Raw genomic sequence first — 24106 nt, 5'->3', positions numbered from 1 at the left:
AGTCGCTGAGTGGACTAGTGGAGAGAACTTTTTCTAGCCACTGACAAATTAAAACTTATTTGAGAAATAAAACGATCAACACTATATTATCAGATATAACGGTTCTTTCAATTGAAAAAACCTTTCAAAAAGCTTAAATATGGAAATTATTGTGGATATTTTTCTGCTGCTCATTATAAATTTAATTGTTTTTTTTTATTTTTTTAATGGCAAAATTAAAATTGTTGGGCTTGCCTTTACAAAAAATGAACATGCTCTTTCCTGCTCTTTCATGATAAAATGCTTGTGCCGTGCCTGTATTTTAACAAAAAACTTTAAATTAAAAAATAGTCAAGTACAGATTGTTTTTATTTTTTAAGCAATTATAATATTATAATATCAAGCATTGCTTCTGAAAAAGATATTCTGGGCGGAAATGTTCATAAAAATGCCTAAATTATACATTCTATTGAAAACCGGTACGTACGTACCTACTTACTTTTGTTTCTTCAACTTATTTATTTTTAATTTAAAACTACTGGTTAGTTAAAAACTGTATGATAATACAACTGAGACAATTTAAGTGGCGAAAACCATTTTTTAACTTTATTACTGCCATAAAAATATTTAAAAGAAATTAAAATGTTAAAATTAATTGTTTGGAATATTAAATATATGAGTACTGATTATAATATACTTAGTTAACTTATGTAAATTGTCATGGTTGTGGAAGGAGTAGGTTACAATAAATAATTATCAACACACGTATTCGTTTTTAAAATTTTTTAATAAAAGACGTTCAGGTTATACAATAATATTATAATAATATATATATATATATGCTAATATTAAATATAAATCAATTTAATTCGACGTTGTAAAAATTCTATGTCTCATCATCGTGTTATATGTTGAATACAATGCTCCGACGGTGTATATAATTCCGATTATTAAACAACCTCCGCCGTATACGTAAAACTAGAAAATTAAAAAGTATTCTTTACACGGCAGTTTATACACAATATGCAAAACTAATATTTACAAAATGTCTAATAATTAGGCAAATTAATATATTAAACTGTTATTTGACATGTATGACATCCAACGGCAATACTTTATAATTTGATTAGTCTAGATTTAATTTTTTTTCTTCTTAAATGACTGGTTACTAGTGGTTAGTTAACATTTCTCGTACCACCTTCTTTAAGTCTTCGAATATTTTCAGAACCAACAGCGGACATAATAAGGGAATTTTAATTGTTTGATACTTGATAGTTCGAGAGAATAGTGTACTTAAACTATATATTTAAATGAAGGAGAGAAGAAAGGGGTACAATAAATAAATTAATAAAATGGGTAACACCAGAGGCGTGCTCAGAAATGTTGAATGGGAGAGGGGGATAAAAATATTTAGCAAATTGCCAGATCTAAAATTGAGAAATACAATAATTATAACTATATTTTTTTCAAGTGTACTTGGGTGGAGGTGGGGGGGGGGGGGTTGAACCCTCTATTATTGAATTGTCATTGTTAATTTTTTTTTCCATTTGAAGTTTTTCACTTAAACAAAAAAATAACTGTAATATTAAGTTTTATGTAGTAAATATAATCAAAAAGGGTTTTAATAATCCAACTTATTTCAACCAAGAACGATGAACAAAACATATCAAATTATTTAAGATAATTTGGTGTGTATTAATGGCAACTAAAATTACGCATAAATTACGATAATAATGTTAATAACTTTACTTGTGTTCTAATGTCTAACATGAGTCCTATCGGACTATTTACAACCACTGTCAAACACGTTTGCAGTAAAAGTGACATGAATGTGTTAACTCCAAATACCAATGCATAGCTGTCTGCAGGTATATTTTTGGCTACTTCACAACTAAAACAAATAAATATTTTTCATAAGATGATTAACAAAAAACACGTTATTAGTTAAATAAATAATGAACTTAAAATTGAATTCGAAAAATGTAAAAAAAATATATATATTTTAAAGTTTAAATTACTATTAAAATTATATTATCTATATTAGTTTTCCTAAGTTAAAAATAAAGATTTGTACTTTTTTTTTATAAAACATGCTGTTATATATATTTCAATATTTAAAACGAAGAAGAGAATTATTTATTCATAATTAAAATACTTTATTTTAATACGTTGAATTTCGTTGTACTTACTTCGCTGCAGTGGCCATAATATGATAAAATGTTCCAAACATAATGTAGCCAATATATGCATGTGATAATAATGTATCTTGAGCCATTATCAACAATAATATGCCTTGGCCTAAAGTTAAAATACCTACTAACCACCAGCTTGGTATTGTAATGATACCGACCAAATAAACTCCCAGTGTACCTTCAAAAAAATACATTGATACAATTAAACTAGGTACTCTTAAGGATTTTAATTTTTAAAAATGTATGTGACAATATTATAAGACCAATGCCTTTATAAAGATCTTTGCTAATAAAGTATTGATAAACAATTGCATGAAATGGAACCATTGGCACAATTAGAAGGGCTTGGGGTGCTGAGTCATTTGGGGATTTTAGCCACCCAAATTTTAAAGTGATTTAAAAAAACAATTATCAATAACATATATTTTTTTAAATAATCCTTTAATTTGTACTGTTTTACATAAATATATTGATGTCTGTCAAATTTTTGGAATTAACAATGAAAGATACATTTACAAAAATTGGAATATTATTGGCGGGAAAAAAATGTATTATTCAGATTATGCTATCCAAAAATATAAGACATATATTAGGATATAAAAACTGTATAGAATATTGATTATAAAACTATTATCATAATTTATTTCTACTATTAAGAGGATGTTACACCCTCATGTATTGTCGCCGTCTTACAAATGTAAAACTTCGCAATAACTGTTTTGCGAAGGTAAGAACCACTCAGGCTGTAATCCAAGCTAAGCAACCAAATGTTCACACTATAAAGATGAGAACATTTACTGTGCAACGATATCAAAACTAAAAAAAAAGTTATTCTAGTTTGAAAAACTCAAAAATAAAATTAATTTTTAAACAATAAAAACTTATTTCCTATTTGTGGTATCGAAAAAATAAAAATAATGTTGCACAGTAAATAGCCTCCTCTTTATAGTGTGAACATTTGGTTGCTTAGCTTAGAATACAGCCTGAGTTGTTCTTACCAGCGCAAAACAGTTTTGCTATGTATTACATTTGTAAGACGGAGACAACACATGCGGGTGTAGGGGCATCCCCTTAATAGTGGAAATAAATTATGATAATATGTTGTATAATCAATATTCAATATAGGTTTTTATATCCTCTTAATGTTGCACACATATTACTTAAAATACTGATCGATCATTTTCTGCAATGCGTATGTAGTTTGAACTTGGTTGCGTATTTAAATGTTTTAATTGTGTAATGTGTTGCGCTTTATCATATTACAATAATAAATAAACTACCCAAAACTGGAATATCACCACTAGCGCCCATAAATAGTGTGTCCAGATAATGAAAACAAATTGATCAGCATAGTAGTCATAACGACACTAATATTTGTAAGCATTATTATTTTTATTACTATTAGTTACAACATTACTGGTAATTATTGTTGTATTTTAAATGCAGCCCTACGTTGGGCTCCAACACGACCCAGAGATTATTAGACTAGTGGTCTACCGACTGATCTAACCTAAAAAAAATCCTTAAGGGGATTGGAAGCGGTGATTTTCTGTTTTCGTCTAACACACGTGGAACATAGGAATTTAGACGGGTTTTCATTCCAACGTACCGATTGATCTAGTGAAGCGATAAGAATTCCAAAAACAGATTTGAATTTGTCGTCATGTCTACTTAAGATCGAATTTCCCACATTTTTTAATTTTATCCCCCTAAATTCTTAGGATTGAAAAAGGAAATTAAATATTTAAATTTTTGGAATAAAATAAAAATTAAATCAAAAAATTAAAAATCTGGGAAACTCGATTTCAAGTAGACTTGACGACAAATTCAAATCTGTTTTTAGAATTTTTATCGTTTCACTTGATCAATCGGTACGTTGGAATGAAAACCCGTCTAAATTCCTATATTCCATGTGTGTTAGACAAAGACAGAAATTCTCCGCTTCCAATCCCCTTAACATTATATGTATTCTGTAATATAGTCATTTCTAAAAAGCAATTTTTTTTTAATTTGAATACACAAAAATATATTGGGCAGTTCTTAATAATCCTTTCCCCAAGCTCAAGATATGGCTATAATAGCTCGACCAAGATTTTAGACCTAGTTGCGCCACAGAACAACACTATAATGAACTTCGTTATTTTTTTAATTCGTCACTAAATTTCAAATTTTAATACCTATCAACAATTATTACAAATCCTATTTAGAAAGAAAAAAAATGAATAAATAATGAAAATAATTATATACGTACTTATTATCGTATAAATAGCTTCAACCATTCCATTATCGGTCACCTGTAAATCCGTGCCATTTTGGTATATTTCTTGCCATAATGATTGGGAATACGACATACACTAAATAAATTAACAATATTTAAAAATTAAAATTTAATATTTCAAATATTTGAGATAGTAAATATGAAATAAAAAATAAACTCAATTAATATATATTATTATAAACAATACATATTTTATATTTTCATTTATAAATACATTAAGGAATAGCCTGTATTTTAAGATAAGAACATTTCATATTTTAGATTTAAATTTCAACTTATAAAATAACTTAAACTATGATGGTTATATATAAAAAGTCATAACATTGTCAACTAGCTTCCCGATTGTAAATTAATATGAATAAAATTAAAATATGACTCCTGATCAAATAACAGTACCTACCTATAGCCTATAAATAGGTACTTAAAAATACAAATTTGTATATACTCTATTAATTTAATTTAACATTTAAATTAATGAAGACTAAAATTTAGAAAAATTTGTTACCTACAACAATTATAATTAAAAAATGCTTAAACATTTTTTTAAAAGTCCGGTGTAATCATTATTAACATACATTGTATTCTTTGTTTATTTAATTCATTAAATTTTTTAAGTTTTTACTTTCTTAATATTTTACTTTGAAGCATATTTTCATATTTAAAAAACGTTAACCTTTATTATAATGGGCAATAGCTTAATATTACACCACACAAATAAATCAATTTTTCAATTTTTAAACGACCTAATTTTAGATTCTGAGCGAAGCGATGAATGTATTGATTCTACAATGATGTGTTTTTTTTTTTTATTTTTGTGTCTGTCATCACCTTTTAGGACAGTAAAAGTGCTTGGATTTTCTTCAATAGTAACTTTTCTGATAGGAAAGTGAATCTAGTTGGTACTTTGGGGGGTCAAAAGTAAAAATTTCCCAGTAGTTTTCAAAAGCGACGTGAAAAACAAAAGAAAAATTAAGGAAAAACGGGAATTTTTACGCAAAATCTGTTTTTGAGAAAATCGATTTTGGTTTTTGGTGTAACTCTAAAACAAATGACCGTAGGGACATAAAATTTTGACTGAATGTTTATATTAGCATTTTCTATATACCATAAAATTTTGAAAATATTTTGACTCTTTTTGAGCTGTTTACGGCCATTGTCAGTTTTCAATTTTTTTAGTTTTTTTTTCTATAAATATCAATAAAATTTTATCTGTTGAGTAAAAAAGCTTGAAAATTTAATAAAAGGCTCCTAGTTTATTGTTTAAAAAGCAGATGAAAAAAATTAAAAATCCTTAGTCACAGTTTTTAATTATAAGCATTTAAAGTTCAAATTTTGACAAAATACGGAAAAATCACGAAAAATAGCGAATTATTTTGATGAGAATTCATAAAAATTTTTCTTTTTAAATCTAAGATTTGAAAATGTAATATAAGATTACTCATAAGTTTGTCTACCTTTATCAAAAAAAAAATGTCTAGAAGAAACTTAAATTAAATTTTTATGAGCGTCTGAAATTTATATTTTTACAACATTTGATATTTACTCGATTTCTCATGTAACAATTTTCTTATTTTATTGTAATTAAAAAACGAATGACTGTAGATACTTGAAAATTTCACTGAATGTTTATATTAGCATTTTCTATACACCATAAAATGTTGAAAATATTTTGACTATTTTTGAGCTGTTTATGGACATTGTCAGTTTTCAATTTTTTTAGTTTTTTTTTCTATAAATATCAATAAATTTTTATTTGTTGGGTAAAAAAGCGTGAAAATTTAATATTAGACTCCTGATATATCGTTTTAATAGCAGTTGAAAAATATTAAAAATACATATGCACAATTTTTTTTTATAAGCATTTAAAGTTCAAATTTTGACAACATTTATCAAATTTATAATTTATTAATTATTTTGTGGTTAAAAATTTATAAAATGTTTAACTTTTATGGCTAAGGATTGAAAATTTAAAACAAGGCTCCACGTTAATAGGTTATATATAAATTACTTTATTCACAATAATATCATCAAATATACTTGGTAATATCATAGGGTGACTGACCGTTTTCGCTCAGAATCGTTTTTCTTATACAATGATATTATATCATTGAATTCAAATTTAACACCATCCATTACAGTGACCCACTTGTAACCTACTGTACAGCAGAGCGACATCCACTTATCCACCTTTTTTTATTTAAAATTCTAAAAATAATCACCATAGCCAACTACGTACATATATTGTAAAATAATATACTTAAAACGTTTGTAACTTACATAACTGAATACTATCATCTCTTTATTATCATTAATCTAATCTATTAGTATGCTATATTGCTACAAGTACTATAACAGTTAACTTAATCGGGATAACCGTTCGTTTCGTGGACATTTATTCAAAATTATACTTAAGGACATTTTTGCTATCATACATTCAGTATATAGGTACTGGATTTCTATAAAGAATTATTAAATATCGTACGACACTATGCGCTGCAGTTTAGCTTTTGGCCGAGTATCGTATTATTATGTATTGTCGGACGCACACAAGTATTTAATAAAATCATCCTTATACAAATCGCCAATATTGATGTACCTATATAATACACTGTATAGTATATATAGATATAAATTCATATAAATATAAATAACGATGTGAACAAAATATTACCATAATGGTTATTATTATGGACGATCTTTCAATTATAATTTGATTTTTTGTAAGTAGGTAATAAATTACCATCAATTATTCTTAACATCGAAAAATTCAAATTTGGTTAGCATGTGTTGTCAGATTCATACTATAAATACAATATGTATCTGTAGCTAATACATACACTACACGTGAGTACGTTACTATAATACCTATATGCTAGGGCACTAGTCTTACAAAGCGAAGGATACAAAATAGTCTACGGCCTACGATAATATTATGTTATAGAATATAATAATAATATTTATTTTTTTTTGTATTATTAAAGAAAATTTGTCGTTGTGGCCATTGAGAGTTCCGACATATAATATTATTAGTATAATAAGTATTATAGTATTTCATGATAAGTACTAAGACAAGTACTACATTATATGAATTTAACTACCTATATCGCCGGATTTGACGATATTTCTATTATTGTGTAACTTCTGTGTCAACTAAATAACACATACAATTTTAGGAGAAATAACTATAATTTATCGGAAATACAGTAAGTACGCAACATAATATTAAATATTTAAATGCATGGAATTTATTTTTATTATTAAAAAAATGTTATTGTTGTATTTGAAAAGAAACCAGTTAATATTATTTTAAATCAAACATGGAACAAACCATAGAATTTTTTTTTAAAGAAATGTTGGTTTTGTGAACTTAGTACGACCTAGAAAATGTTTTTATCAACTTATAATATTTGAAACACAATCTATTCTTTGCCATACAAATTAATTTTTTTTATTAATGATATAAAAATATCTACTCAATAAAATAAACTATAGGTATAGGTATGATAATGCAAATAATTAGTTTAATATCATAGAATGAACTTTTCATTTTTGAATAAATTACTAAAGAAACTCCCAGCTTTTAAACAACGTCAGCTGGTTTATTAATTTAAAAAAAACATATAATGGAATATTTAGTATACCTACCATATTTTTTTTCTAAATATATCTTATTAATTGTAATTTAAAATTTTGAAAAGTTAAAAGTGAAAAATAGGGGCAGACTAATGTAGTACACAAGTCGGAAACACCAGTTTCAGTTAATATATTACCAATTATCTTATAAGCTTTCATTTATCATTAATTTTTAAATCAATTCATTGTTATATTGTAATTAATGAAAGTGTATATTATGGTGTTTATGGTGGATATTTGAATTTAAATAAAGTTAACAAACCTATTTTGAAAAAAATTTTGATTCTGATCATGAAACAGTCCGACCTGGCCCTTTTCATAGATCTACCCCAGGCAAAAATAGAAATAAGAAGAACATTAAATGAGCGTTTGAATCATATAGACGCCGTAATTACCATATGTATATCTGCTTTGTTGTAGATTTTACGAGACAATGTTTAACATGTGTATGAGAAAGTCATGATGAAACAGAGCATAAACCTATAGATCATAATCATAATATAATGTAAATTATTTTAACAACTAAACTATAAAAAAAATTATTTCCAGTAAAAAAATACATCTTATTTCTTATAAATTATTCAATTTGATTATTACAAAATTAATCCGAACCTGATAATAAAAGCATGTGCCTAAAGCCCACCAGATGGACCACTGAAGAACATAACGGTTTGTGAAAGCCGTGATGAAGTCGGACCACAGTCTTTGACACACAGTTTTAGGTTTGGATACATTAACATCTATGAATTATATATATTTATATATTTATATACACACATAAGTATTATAAATGCAAAAGATGTATTTTAAGTACAAAGTTATAGTTGTATGTAAACTACACTGGAAAAAAATGTCAGATCACCATGTTAGTCAAACTCCACAACCCTTATCATTGATTTTTATTAATATTAGTATTTGTAAAAAAAATTTAAATCTGTACCTAAATAAGTAAAATGTACATAAATACTTATTTACGCAAAACATAATACAACTATAATTAGAATGAACACTGTATTTTTTCACTCTTTAGCGTTTATACATAAAATTAATAACTAAGTATTTTTATTTAATATTGAAAAAGCTATTTGATAGAAACAATTACAAACAATTATAAAAATTACTTGTAATTATTTATACAAGTATAAATATAGATTATTATATTAGTTAGTAAGCAGGACAACCAGTCAGAAAATAAATTGTACGTTGTATTCATCAGGATAATGTCAAATTATATTTATTAGTACTATTTTACTATAACATTTTGTTTTTATTTTAAGTCGAAATATACAATCTATATCAGATGACATAATAAGTATATATGATAAAAGACAGATAACATGAGTGTACAAAAAAATTGAGTAAGGAAGCCACCCAATGATGACACTTAATTGTTGATTTTTAAAAGTTATAAAATTAATTGACTTATTTGGAATTTTTTTTTTAGAGTTAAATTGTAAAAGGTTACTGCACCATTTGTGTTTTAATATAGTCAATAATAATACATGATATACATTTAAGATAATTGTATAAAACACAATCATAAATATTTTTTTATTTTTTTATTTGAAATATAAATTTGTATAGGACTATAGCTATTGTAATATAAATTAAAATTCTAGAATTTAGTAAGTGTTCAGTTATAATTATTGATTTGGAGAGAGATTATTATGATAAATATTGTGTATACATAACATTTATATATTAATATATATATATATATATATTTATATTGTACAAAGGTCGTAACTGAGGGTCTAGGGGTCTGGACCTCCCCCCTCTCAACCAAAATGTTAAAAAGTAGAAACATTTTAGCTGTGAATATTATTTATTGACTATTGTATTAAAAATAGTTTTAATTTTTTTAAATGCAGTAATAATGAGAATACATTTTTTTATATTTTGAACATAAAAATTAAGAGTGTCAGTATATAATATCTATATTAAAAAAATATAAAATCCCTCCCCCGATTTTTTTGTCAATCACGGATTTGTATTATATTATATATCAATAATGATACAAATATTATGCAGTGATTTACCAAATCATGCGCATTGCGCACTCTTACTTTTCCTTTTATAATGAATTTATTCAAATTTTGATTTTTGGAATTTTTAAAAATATACTTAGACTATATTTTCAAATTCTCAGAACTTTATTTATATTTAAAGAGTGTCCTAAAGTAATACAAACCGATGTAACAAAATGATAAACCCTTTTTTTATGGTAATTTATTAAGTGGTATTCATAAAACTCAAACGAGTAGTTCCTTGGGCATTAAAATGTTTATGCTAAAAATAATAGTCATTAAAAATGGTTTAACAAAAATATAAAATAGATGTGATACCTATTGGATCTAGTAGATATTTATTAAGCTTGGACCATTTTTACAATTTATAAATGTTGATCGATTAATAGTAATTACTAAAAATTTTTAAATCACAGTATATCTCATATCTTCCAAATGGTAAACTACCAAAAAGTCCGTAGTGAAAAAGTCCGGTACTTAGATACATATAATTAGGTAAAAAGAAAAATACGATGTGATGCACAACAAAGTTCCAATTACTAATTAGTATTATTATAAATTGTTACTAAATGATTTACCTGACAAAATTAATAAATAGTCCTTACGATACTTAATACTTAATTAAACTGAGAAAATAGAAATCATTATAATATGTATATATTGTTTTTGTATGAATATGGTTTTGATATTTTTATATAGCTAGGTAATGAATTGGTAATTATAATTATTGCATTTTTTTTAAAAATATATTATTTATATTACGATAGTTGCTTAAACTGAGAAATCATAATATATTTTATATAGGTAGGTACCGGACTTTTTAGGCTTGGGTCTTGTCTACTGCTGACTTTATTCTTCAGACTTTTTTACTGAGATTCCTCTCAAACCCATCATCATGGACTTATTATCCTTAATATGCAACACCAATTTACGATCAAATACATTTAGTTTTTCTGTTGTAATTAAAAGATGAAAAACCGCTAGGTTAATTTACACAAACATTTTTTATAGTAGGTACAGTAGGTATAACATACCTTTGTCTCCGCTCAGTATCATTTTTTGTATAGGTACAATGATTTATCATTGAACTCAAATTAAACACATCAATAGAAATAAGTAATAATGATTAATGAATAAGTGATACTCAACAGTAATATACTGAAATACTGAATATTCTTACAACCTACAACCCAAAAGAGCGAGTTTCCTGTTTTTTAAATACAAATTTATAGTGGAGACCAAACAATTTTTGTAATTTGTTTAAAATTAAGTTTTTAAAAATATATCATCATAAACAATTTTTATAACATAGTCTTTAAAGAAAATTGTGAATTAATATTTTAATATTTTAATTAAACCAAAATTGTATTCAGTCGTTACATGAATCTGATACACTTTATATTTTATAGTATACGGTATACCTAGCTAACATTGACTGTGCATTTATCGAATAGGTACCTACCAATAAAACGCAAACACAAATTATTTGAATTACATTTTTATTATTATAGGTATTGATTTAAAACACACATGCATAGTTAATTGATGCAAAATATTAGTCAGAAACTACATATGCTAGGAATTTATTCTAGGTTCGAGCGTCAAGCCTACCACAAACAGCAGCTTTACAATTATCACCCAATAATTAACCTAGAATAAGTATAGAATAATCAAACATTAACTCAAACCGCAGAACAATATGCTCAAACCAATCAAACCGTAGAATATTCTACAAAATATCTACTGTGGCTCAGGCACAGCTGTACCTGTCATAGGCATGCGCACGGGGTGGATCAAGACCTCAACCGACTTTCTGGGGGTGACGCTACAGGTGGTGGTAAATTCTCCCGATTGTATGGTACCTGAACAAAATATGTGAACTCTCCTGGTCAGTGTCCATGGCTGCTGGGCAGTGAAAAGGCCGGAGCCCCTTCTTTTTTTTAGGGTCTTGTAAATTGTTTTATTTGCTTGGCGTGTTTCGGGTCTATATAGTGAGTAAAGTATTTAACCTTACATAATTTTTGTCTACTAGATGCTTACCTATAATATAGTTTTAAATACTGAGTAGGACATAATAGTACAAGTGTCAAATAACAAATAGGAGGAGGGTTTTTGGATTAATTGAGCTACTGCAGCTAAAACCTAACTTATCTCTCTTCTTAAAAACAATAGGCTCATTCGAGGCAACAAGGGCCCTGCTTGCCCGGCCCTGTAGTGACCCCGCTATTGGATTCAGCAATCATACAAATATTGCATACTTTTCAAAGCTTACTTAAATAATATTATGTTTGTAACTCATGAATTTGCCTTCAAAGTCTAAAATTTGGTTTTTCGTTATTTTGTTTCTATAGTTTGTGTAATTAAAAATAATAATTAATGTTTTGTAGTTTCAGATTTTTCAATAGTTTCATAGTTTAAACGAATTATTCCCCGCGTCAGACTTCGCTTTGATATTATACGGGGTGATTTTTTAAGCATGCTCACACTATTTGTATGTTAAAATTATACATATATTCAAATTCCGATTTTTGGAATTTTTAAATTTACTTGAAGATTTTCGGATACTAGAGATTTTTTGTACTACCTATTTAATGATGATGCTGTAATAATACAAACTTCTGTTTTTAAAATAAGAATCCACCTTTTTTACTTTTAATTATTCAGCAGATATTATTTTTGAGAATTTTGATGTATCTAAACCAAAATTTGAACTAGTAGTTTTTGAGTTATATAACTTTGTGTACTAAGGATAATATTTAAATAGAAATGGGTTAAGTAGATTTGAGGGCTTATATGATTTGCAAATGTTTATAATTACTAATGATCTATCAATATAAAAATTTAAAAAAATTATCTAAGTATACTGAATACTACATCTTATATTACATATAGTTTATATTATTGTTTAATCATATTTAACGATTACCTGTTATCCTTAGTATAAACATTTTAATAATCCAGCAACTAGTTATTAGAATTTTGATTAAGATACATCAACCTTTTCAAGAAAATCACATGCTAAATAATTTTCATTAAAAATAGGGGAGAGGTTATCATTTGAAAAATAGAAGTTTGTATTGCAACAGAACACTCCATAATTAGTAGAAAAAATATCAGTAATTTGAAAATATGGTCTTTAAATATATACTAAAAAATTCTAAAAATCAGAATTTGAGTAAATGTATTTTTGAAGGCAGAAAAGGTAATGATAGTTTTTTTATTAAAATGTTAAGTAAATTTTTTGGGGCCCCTTAAAAAACAGATCCACGGGCCTTTGGTATGCCAGGCCGACACTGCTCGTGGTTCAACATTATGTTTACCTTAAGGAAATGTGTAAACTCTCCCAAATTGTTTTCAATGTTATTGCTACACTATGAATTGGCTATTTCTCTAGAGCCATAAATTTATATTTATATTTATTAATGCCCTAACAGATTTTCAAACTTAAGTTCACATACAAATTCAAAGTCACAATAAATAAAATAAGTAAAACAAACCTTAAGTTTTTTTAAATGTGGACTATCATAAAAATTAAATTTAAATGTTTAGTATTATACTAAATTATTATAGCTCACAGCAGCTAAAGGCATTGATTTTTATTACTAAACAATTTATTTTTTTTAAATGAAATTTTGTTTGCTAAACATATATTATTATTATTATTATTATAACTATTGGACTTGTTTAGGTACCTTGTAACAATATACATTAATTTAAATTAAATTTAGTGGTACCTCAGCTCTAGTGCTACCGGACTGTTTTTTATGAGATTTTATGCTGCAGGTGAGGTTGAATTAGTGTGGGCAATAGCAAGCTAGATAGTTTACCGGGATACTGGTCTCGACCGAGATGTCAATCCAGAACGTGGGTCAGCGTCCATATTTGCGACCCACGATCGACATCACGATTCAGTGATTGTGAACCTTACGCAATTTAAATAGCTTTTAAGGATAATATGAGGTACGTGTCCGCGTGGTTGTAAGTATCAGAAATCAAAACCAGGAGATTATCGTGGGATACCCTGTCATAAAGATCTGCGCACACCTAGCACCTATCGACTATTTTTTTTTTATATAGTTCTACATGTAAAAGGCAGCAGGAACGCAAGGCACGTTAAGAGGATGTTAGCGCACTATTTGTTTTCTCTCTCTGGCCCACACGCAACATGGACAAAATGCATTTACACAGAATCATTTTTTCTGCTTTTAAGTTATCTTAGAGTAAAATCTCCTATTACAAAAAAGATAGAGAATAATATTTTTGAGGGAATGACATACTGATTTGTCTAAATATTATCTCAAAACAATTTAAACATAATTTAAATTTACAACATTTTTTTTTATTTATTTTGAAAGTTGAATACTAAGTCAAATGACAATAAAATATAAAATCGATGTCATTCCCTCAAAAATTATCTTTTTTGTAGAAATTACTTAAAAACATATAAAAAAAATGAATGCGTTTTGTCTGTTACGCGTGGGCCAGAGAGAAAACAGATAGTGCGCTGATATCCTCTTAAAACTTTTTAAAGTCTTGTGCTGTAATTAATTAACAATTTTAGGGGTTAATCAACCCTAAAATTGACTCTCTACTGTAAAGCATTGACATTGTATATTGACCATATCACAAATAGATGGCAAAATTATATTTTACTATATAATAATAAATATGCAATATCTTCCTAGTACACAACACATTGTTTTAGATTTCAAGCGAAGCAAACTAGAAAGCTATTAGTTTTACAAATATTATATGCGATGCATGTTCATTATTTTTTAATAATTAAAGGGCCAAAAAGATTCAAATATTGTTAATCTCTGTCTCAAAAGATTTGAAATGTACTTAAAAAATATTGTACTTGGAATGATCTAATTTCTCAAACCATTTGATTGAATCTTAAAAAAAAAACAAATTAAACAGCAAGCGTAAATATTCAATAACTTACGACAATATTAAACTCAGTTTGGTATCAACTTTTAAATTGACAATAAACATGACGTTTATGTACAACAAATGCACAAACACTAAACAAAACAGTAAAACACTATTCTACACTGAGGTAAGTAAAGTGAAACATAATCCCTAGATATGAATAACTCACTTAAAAGCATTTTACATTTATTTCCTCATCTATGGTGTGGTATATTAGTATGGTATAATATACTATATTGTAATGTATGTAATGATATAATGTGCATGTCTTACTATTATATACAGTATGTCTACAATAACTGTCAACACTCAGAGTAGAATTGTTTTTTTTTATCATGAATCCAAATACTGTATCATAATTCATAGTACTCAACACTCATACTTTAGAAGTATAAATAAATAAATAAGTAAAAAAATGAACGATGTGATTTCTATATACAATTGAAAATAAGAGTGGACAACAGCGAAAAATGGAGAAAACCTGCAAACCAATCAGATGAATGTCAAGACAAAAAGAATATAAGATCAACAGACACAAATAGGAATTACCTGCAAAAATAGAAATAGAAATTCATAATACATAACATAACCAATCACACAAACAGAAAAAGAAACTATACTCACTAAACTTCTTTGAAATAATACAAAAATAAAACCATCAAACAATAAGATACTCAAATATTAAAATAATAACAGTCCTTAATATATTTTTATTGTTTATATTAATTTTTTCCAAATTTCAAAAGTGACAGCAACACAATTTAACCACATATTATAACTTTCTTAACCTACCAACCTAATAACTATCTATTACATAATAAAAAATATCTTATATTAAAAATATTTACTTATCATCAGGCAGGCACGCACTCAGGATTTTATTTGGAGAAGGCTTACAAATTGTCCTACTTCTCCTTACACACAAATACTAATTTGACTTTCATGACATTGACAAGAGTAATAAATAATAATAATTATTATTATTGTTGTTACTTATAATTCATCAAAGGCGACAGCCTACAACTGCCCAACCTAACTGCAAATATATAAAACTAAAAATAATTTTCAATGAATTAATTGATTGGCGATTGCCATAAACCTTCTCATGCATAACTATTTATCAGTATCGGTATTGGTTTGTTATAACCCCGTCGGGGCGAGTGAAAACTTTATAGCTCTGCCACTCAAGTTTGTTATCTCCCCGCCATCCATAGTAATAAATACATTGTATAAATATAAAATAATAAGTTTATTTAATATCAAACATAATATAATATTAAAAAATTTTTAATTAAAAAATGGAATAATAAAAATACATTATATGAATATAAAATAATGACATAGTGTTAAAAAATGTATACAATTTTTAGGCTTTCCATGATTCCCAACATTCTGCTACATCTATTAAAATTGTTTTAAACGGATCACTATTATTTAGTTTTAATTGCCACATAAATTCTGCCATGTACGAGTCTAAAAAATTCCTATCTGTTCTTCTACATTTATTGTTTCCCCATTTGGCCGAACCCAATATTCTCTCAATATTTTGTGTGTGGGCTCCTGAGTTAGGGTCCACGAAAAATGTATCAATGATTGACTTGATTATGTTGAAATCCGTATTGTTGCCAATTAGAATTTATTAGATTAATAAATATCAATAAATAAACTCAATATTTTATATTTACACAATGTATTTATTATTATAGATGGCGGTGAGATAACAAACCTTTGTGGCAGGGGGTATAAAGTTTCCACTCACCTCGGCAGGGGCTTTAACAAACCAGTACCTCAGTATCTAACATGATAAGGAAATTAAAAAAAAAACCATCGTAATTGTAATATATTTGTGGTACAACAATAAACTATAATAATGTATAATCTAATATCAAAAATAGTTTAGGGGGAGCTTCAGCCCCAAATCCCCGACCTTGGGTGTGCCACTGTCATCAGATATAGTAAACACTATAATAATTCATCTTAGATTAAAAATGTTATTGAATTATTTCAAAATTATTAATTGTTAAGCACTAATATTTACTTCAACTGGAAAACTATTAGAAAATGATGCATTCTATTTATAATCAATATGTCATGTACTATTGTATATTTTAAGCTTATAAAACAAACAATAAAATTAGGCAGACATATTATAAACATTTTATTTTATCGAAGAATATGTGTCTTTTTACCTGTACTATTTCTTATGTATGTATGTTCAGGGCTTTGATGAAAATATAAGCTACTTTTAATTGAAGGTAATCCAAAAGCCCAAAATATTGATGCAGTTGCACCTGTAATTAAATAAACATGTACAATTAATTCATTACAACCATCTACAAAACAAAATAAGAACAAAATGTCGTACCAGCTAATGTCAAATGATTTAAATGCGGTACAGTTAATATATGGTTATCGATCAATGTTTGAGCAAGCAATGCCGATACAAGTCGGCCTATAAGACATGCCATTTTCATGTGGCTGGAAACAGTTTTATAATATTTTTTATCTACTTTTGAGTAAACGTATGTATAGTATGCAACTTCGCAGGCAGTCATTGTGCCGTAAAATACTTCCATTATCTACATAAAACAACAGTTATATTAGAAATACTATTTTACCTATTAATTGACGATAAAATAAAATAAATGGAATAAGTAAGCTAGAGATTTTAATTTATAATTTATGTTTCCTAATAAAATGTATACAATGTATATTTATATTACAAAATATAATAATAATATATTTATAAAAAGTATTAACATTTTATGATTAAGAGGACGTCATACCCGCAGATATTCTATTCTAGTGATGGGCATATCTGGATTTCAAAAATCCAAATTATTCGGATTTGTTAAATCCGGATTTCACAGATTAACTAAATATGCTGATCAATGACTCACTTTTATATTCTAATAACTTTAATTTTATAACATATTTTCATTATAATAAAATAAAACAATTTATTTTGTGATATATTAATAACAATTATAAATCACATAAGAACCAAATCCATAAACCTGGATAATTTGGGAAATCCAGATAAGAATTTGATTCCAATCCGGATTTAGATATCCTAACATTTGGATAATTCAGATTTTCGGATTTCATGCCCATCCCTAATGTATTCATCTTACTAATTGATAGCATAGATAATTTTATATTCGGAAGAATCCATTTTACTCCTTTATTACTTATTATTAATATTTGAGTGGTTGACCCACTATCAAATTTAAAGGTGTGAATATTATCTAGTGCCCCAAGTAAGAATCTTATGATATTTTAAATTTGAGGCAAGATATAATTGAGAAATAAATTAATAAATTGATTTTAAAATTTAAAACTGTTTGTACAATTTAAAATTAAAATATCAAAAAAAAAATAAACGTGGGACTGGATAGTACCAAGTGGTTACTTCTTTCTCTTGAGGAGAAAAAATATATATAGAGCAAGAGTAAAAATAAAATTGTAATGCCTATATAATAAGTTACTACAAATTACTTTAAAATAATTGTTAGATACTTGGCAAGTAATAAAAGTAAGTATATAATAGTAATAATAAGTATTCTAACAGCATTTAATTTACCTATATAAATACCTAAATTAATTATAATTGTGTATACAATTAAGACATTTCAGCAGCTTTTTCACTAGTAATGTAATGTAATTATTACATTTTTAAATAATTATTTAATGACTTACCCACCTTCATGTCAGTCTTTGTTCGGGTAAAAATCAAAAATATTTGTACAGTAAAACTTGATAAAGCATTCAGAATAACAATTGGTTTGTAACGTAAATAATCAGTAACCAAAAACATAACAATTGTTAGGCCAAGACAAGTATAAGTTGACACTGGAAATATTTCTTGAATTACCTAAAGTCAAAATAAAATTAGAAACCTCCAATTTTGTGATGATTAAGACTTATTTTAAATATTATTATATTAAAATCCACTCACTTCTTGATTTGTAAAATTCATTGGTGGATTTGTCAAGTATTGAGTGATGTAAGGATCTTCAGGTCGAAATTCTTTCAGAAATCCAAACACAGCAATCCATATAGACTGTATCAACCATTTCTCCATTTTAAAAAAATATTTTTGAATTTATCTTCTAGAACATATTTTTATAGTTGTTCAGCAGACTGCTGTTCACATAAAGCATTCTATTGTACATGTATGTATACAATACTCGTAGTATTTAAACTTGTATGAAAAATGTAAGACATGTTACACCATACTGTATTATTTAAATCCATAATATTAACTCGAGTAGGTACCTATTTAAGATAAGATAAATAAATAAATACATGAATAGAAATAGAATATTATTATATTAATGTTACATCTATTGACCATTTGTAAATTATTAAAAAATTGTGCATTGATAAAAACTACACTTTTTTTTAAATCAGATTACTTACTTTTCTCATAGCTTTATGCCTTTATCTAAACATGACCTCGAATACCGATAATCGATAAAATATAATATTAACTAAACTCGGATAAAGCGATTAAGCATAATTATTATCTACTGAATTACCAGGTATACTTGATACATCACAAACAACAGAGTACAGACACAGAAGTACAGAATTTATCTGTGATATAAATATAATATTAAGCACTTTCGTAGTTTCGTTATTTCGTTATTTCGTTGTCTTTCGTAATTTCGTTACAATCAATTAATAAACGTGATCATATTATGCTTATGACAACAGTTGTAAATAGTAAATACTAAATACTTGTAATTCTTTCGATAAGTGATAACTGATAACCAATAACCATAAAAGTATGATGATGTAATAAATAATAATTATTCATAATATCCTATCTATAAACTGTTGGCAATCAGATAGCCGTGGTGTCCACTGTACACTATGATAGTATGAATGATGGATAATAATTAATATTTAATAATATTATAGAGAAACATAGAACACGGCAAGGTGGATTTATAATATAATAATACCTCTAAGGCATAAACTATATAGTTTATAATACATTTATATAAACATAGATAGGTAGTAAATAGTTGGTTTTTATTCTGTTGAAGCCTTGCTCTCGGTAGTACCAGTGGTACGGTACGATACTACGCCGCAGCTCACAAGGCCCAAGGTGGTATCTATAATAGCCATGGTTGTAGCACTTGTAGTAGACAGTGCTTGGTATCACGGTCTTATCTCAGAGGTATACCCGGCATCCGTAATAAAAAGCCGCATGCCCGCATAATATTGTTGATCATGGCCACGATTTGAGATACTTCTAAAATCTAAAATAATATAATATCTTAAATCGTGGCCATGGCCTTCGTGCCTCGTGGTCATAGATCACAGGCAAATGGACAATATTATCTATATTCTATGATTACAGATTTCTATACATATATATTTCTATTTTGTATATTACATAAACATTATATTCTTAAGGGCAGTTCACACTAAACCATGTCGTGTAATAATCACAGTTACCAAAGTTACCAAACAATACCGCATAGTTGAATATATTTAACTTTTGACCGTGTGGTCACTCAAGTGTGAACCTTGCACATAAACATAATGTACCGACAAGGTGTAGTGTGAACCCCCCTTTAGGGCCAGTTGTCCCGTCTACGGTTAAACTTCGATTAATCTGCTGATAACAGATATTTAACCGGGCAAATTCGGCCAATTAAACTCCGGTTAACTTTACCTTAAGAAACAAATTTAAGTGTAACGATATATTATATATATGTATATCGGTAAAATATATAAAACGATCGTTCAAGAAAACATATGTGTGTTGACGTGTGGTGTATCGAATAGTATCGGTCTCAGACTCGCTATAAAAATTATGAAGATTTTATACATTTTTAACTACAAAATCATTTTAGATTCTGAGCGGAGCGAGTTTTTATTTTCTTAAGTGAAAACTTCTTTAGCGGCGTTGTGCACTTAATCAATTTTTTTTTTGTGATAGGTAAAAAAAAACTCGCGTCAGACGAATGCTTGCATTTAGACCATTATGCGAAAGCAATATAAACATATTTCTAGAAGTCCGATTTCAATTTTGAAAACTAATTTGAATTAATTAATTAATTAATTAATGTCAAATGATCGCAATCTTAGCACAACGAAATACAAAAGTACTATAGATGCGGTCTTTATTAGACTTTTAAATAGGTTCGAATCAAAATTGTTCGTTTCTTACTTCAGCTACCATAAACCTATCGTATCAGTTTTGGAAATATAAAATAATTAATTATAGCTCAATAAAATATGAATATATTGTATTTTACCACATAAATGATAGTACTTTTATAATGATAATTAAAGCAATTCGTGCAAAATTATTACTTAACCATTCCAAAATATCAAAAATGCACGACGTTAATAATCTAGTTTTCACTTCTGCCGGCACTCCCGGAGTGCAACCCGTCGTCATTTTTTATTTGTACACATTTTGATACATTTTATTAAATCACTTATTACTTTATTCAACTATAGTATATTTTACGTTTATTTATTATATTACGATTGGACAATGTGCTTATGATAATTTTATGCATTTATGCAGAATACAGATTGCAATACAGCTATATACTTATTTTGTATGATATAATGGTTGGTATAATGGTATAAGTGTATAACCCGTCGTCATTTTTTTTTTTTTATATCCTGTATACAACATTTTTACCAGAAAGAGTACTTCGATTTCAATATATATAGTACTTTTATCTTTTAGCAAATTGGATCAAGATGGTACTTTAAATCAGGTCATTTTTCGATTTTATCAATAGTTATTTAATGTCACGAGAAAAACCACCGAAAAATTACGAAAAACCGCTAAAAATGAGATTTTAATTTCTAATTTTTTGTTCATCACCATAGAAATGAATAAAAAAGCGGGTAAGTGGATGTCGCTCTGCTGTACAGTAGGTTGCAAGTGGTACAATGTAAAATGGATTGTCCCACTTGTAACCTACTGTACAGCAGAGCAACATCCGCTTTTTAAATTTTAAATTTCATAAATGTTGTAAAACATCGAACTTTAAATGCTCATAAAAAAAAAAATTATGCTTGTGTATTTTTAATATTTGTCAACTGCTATTTAATATATCAGGAGACTTGCATTAAATTTTTACGCTTTTTGGCTCAACAAATAAAATTTTATTTTTTTTTTTATTTGAAATAAACATTCTATACACCTATTAGGGGCACAGTAGGCTTATGTGGTTGAGTATACATATAAATTAATTTTAATTATCATTTACACAGTTAAAATAATCAAATATTAACAGGCTACACTTAATGTGAAAAGTCATCCACTAATGACACTCACTAATAATTAATATTATATAACCTATGAAACAAAATAACAGAGCCCAGAAAGAGCTTACTAATTATACACTTGAAGAACATCAAGATGAAATTTCTCCTCAAAGGTCCATTTCAATGAGACATGACCACTTAAATTCTTGGTTTGACAGTTTAGCCAAGATGCCTAGCCACTATTGTAGGCAGAAAACTAACAAGATTTACCTTGAAGGCCCGTTTATTTCTAAAATGAAAGTATACTCTACTTATTTACAAAAATGTGTTGAATCCTTATGAAAATCCTTATGAATCAACTTAGATGGCACATTCAGATTTTCTAGACTATAAAGACATAATGTTTTATAAATCTTTAAGACCAGGAAAATCCAAAGGAGATCCAGAAGTACGAGATATAAGAGCAATAAAATATGACCCAACTACTCAAAAAATGTTTTTTAAGTTAAATTTTGATGATGAGTATCAAGAGATTCCAAAAAACCTATCATAAAGCTAAAAAAAAAGTTGTTATCAATAAAGAAGTAACAAGTTTATATCAGAATAGAATGGTACTTTCATTTTTAAAATGGAGTGATTTGCAGAAACTTAAAATAGTTTTGCCCAGAGATGTTTATGATTTCTATGATAATTTACCACATAAACATGAGTTAAAGACAACTCTTAAATTTGCTAAAGATTGACAAAAAGTTTCATTTATTTTGGCTGTTTTTAATATTATATTATTTATAAAATGATTCATGAATAAAGTTGAGTTTATTTTGTAATCACAATATTTATTATGACCTTTTTTAATATTAATAAATTGATTTTATCTCTATAATATTTCATAAATTGTTTATATTATCTTTATATATATAATTCTACTGTACATGTGTTGTGATTGAACCCCTCCTAAACGGTTGGACCGATTTGAATGAATTTTTTTGTATGCGTTGGGGTGACACCTCAGATTGTTTAGATTCACAAATCATCCTCCTAGGTCCAACCAGGGGATTTAGAGATTTATGGTGGAAATTGTTGTTTATAAATGGTTGCCATGGGCTTTAAAACTATTATTAAAATAATTATTGGTTGCCGTGAAATCAGTGTATTCATTCAATGCATTTAATTTTTTTGTACGCTGTGTTTTAATATTATAATATGTATCGCAATTACGTAAATATTGAGCGTATTATACTCACATATAAGTTACGTACATAAAACAATAAAACACGTCTTCGTGGATGGAGAGGAAATATTTGTCGTCAGACTCGGCATTCACAATTAGTTCAGCCGTTTAGGAGGAGTTCAGTGACATGCTTGGTATAACTTTGATACTTTAGAGCAGTGGCTTGATGAACATATTTTTGGTGAGAAGCAAAAATGTATACAATGTACCCACCCACCCCCCTTGATGTTTATAACAGCATTTCAAACTTAGCGAAAAATTTGTAATTAAAAAGTTCAAAATATGCGTACATTTGTATAATTATTGGTATGATATTTCTACAGTATACCAAGTCACCTAGGGGGCTAGGTGGCTCAAGTATTTTGTGGTAGGAGGACCACCCACCAACCAAAAATATTGAATCCATAATATACATACACACAGTTACACGTGACTATATTTTGTGATCAGAAAAGTTTCAACATGAAAGTCCCAAAAAGCAGAAGAAAACAGATCCAAAAGCCCGATCTTAATTTTTAAAACATTTAAATTCTTGAATTCCTTAATCTCTTATTATTACTACTTATTATACCTAGAAGGTTATGTA

At 27.3% G+C, this 24106-nt stretch overlaps 1 protein-coding gene across 1 annotated transcript; it reads right to left on the bottom strand.

Moving 5' to 3' along the window:
* Nucleotides 1-747: 747 nt before the first annotated feature.
* Nucleotides 748-19871, bottom strand: LOC132938488 (thiamine transporter 1-like). The gene is made up of 10 exons (XM_061005353.1): nt 19464-19871; nt 19000-19319; nt 18745-18915; nt 17407-17620; nt 17231-17332; nt 8695-8822; nt 4423-4525; nt 2169-2349; nt 1729-1870; nt 748-957 (listed from the first exon to the last, which is right to left on the bottom strand). Exons 2-10 carry the CDS (start codon nt 19123-19125, stop codon nt 844-846), a joined length of 1281 nt encoding a protein of 426 aa, XP_060861336.1. The 5' UTR covers nt 19126-19319; nt 19464-19871; the 3' UTR covers nt 748-843.
* Between the last annotated feature and the right edge of the window lie 4235 nt (nt 19872-24106).

This window comes from Metopolophium dirhodum, chromosome 2 (genome assembly GCF_019925205.1).
Source record: "Metopolophium dirhodum isolate CAU chromosome 2, ASM1992520v1, whole genome shotgun sequence".
Lineage (NCBI taxonomy): Eukaryota > Metazoa > Arthropoda > Insecta > Hemiptera > Aphididae > Metopolophium > Metopolophium dirhodum.
The sequence above is the reverse complement of the archived record's forward strand: the minus strand, read 5'-3'. Positions and strand labels throughout refer to the sequence as shown.

Coding starts and splice junctions, on each gene's coding strand:
- LOC132938488 (XM_061005353.1), bottom strand. CDS start 19,125: ATGGAGAAATGGTTGATACAGTCTATATGGATTGCTGTGTTTGGATTT. Junction 17,333..17,406: donor AAATCATTTGACATTAGCTG/GTACGACATTTT, acceptor ATTTAATTACAG/GTGCAACTGCATCAATATTT. Junction 4,526..8,694: donor GCACATGCTTTTATTATCAG/GTTCGGATTAAT, acceptor TAATTTATTTAG/TGTATGTCGTATTCCCAATC.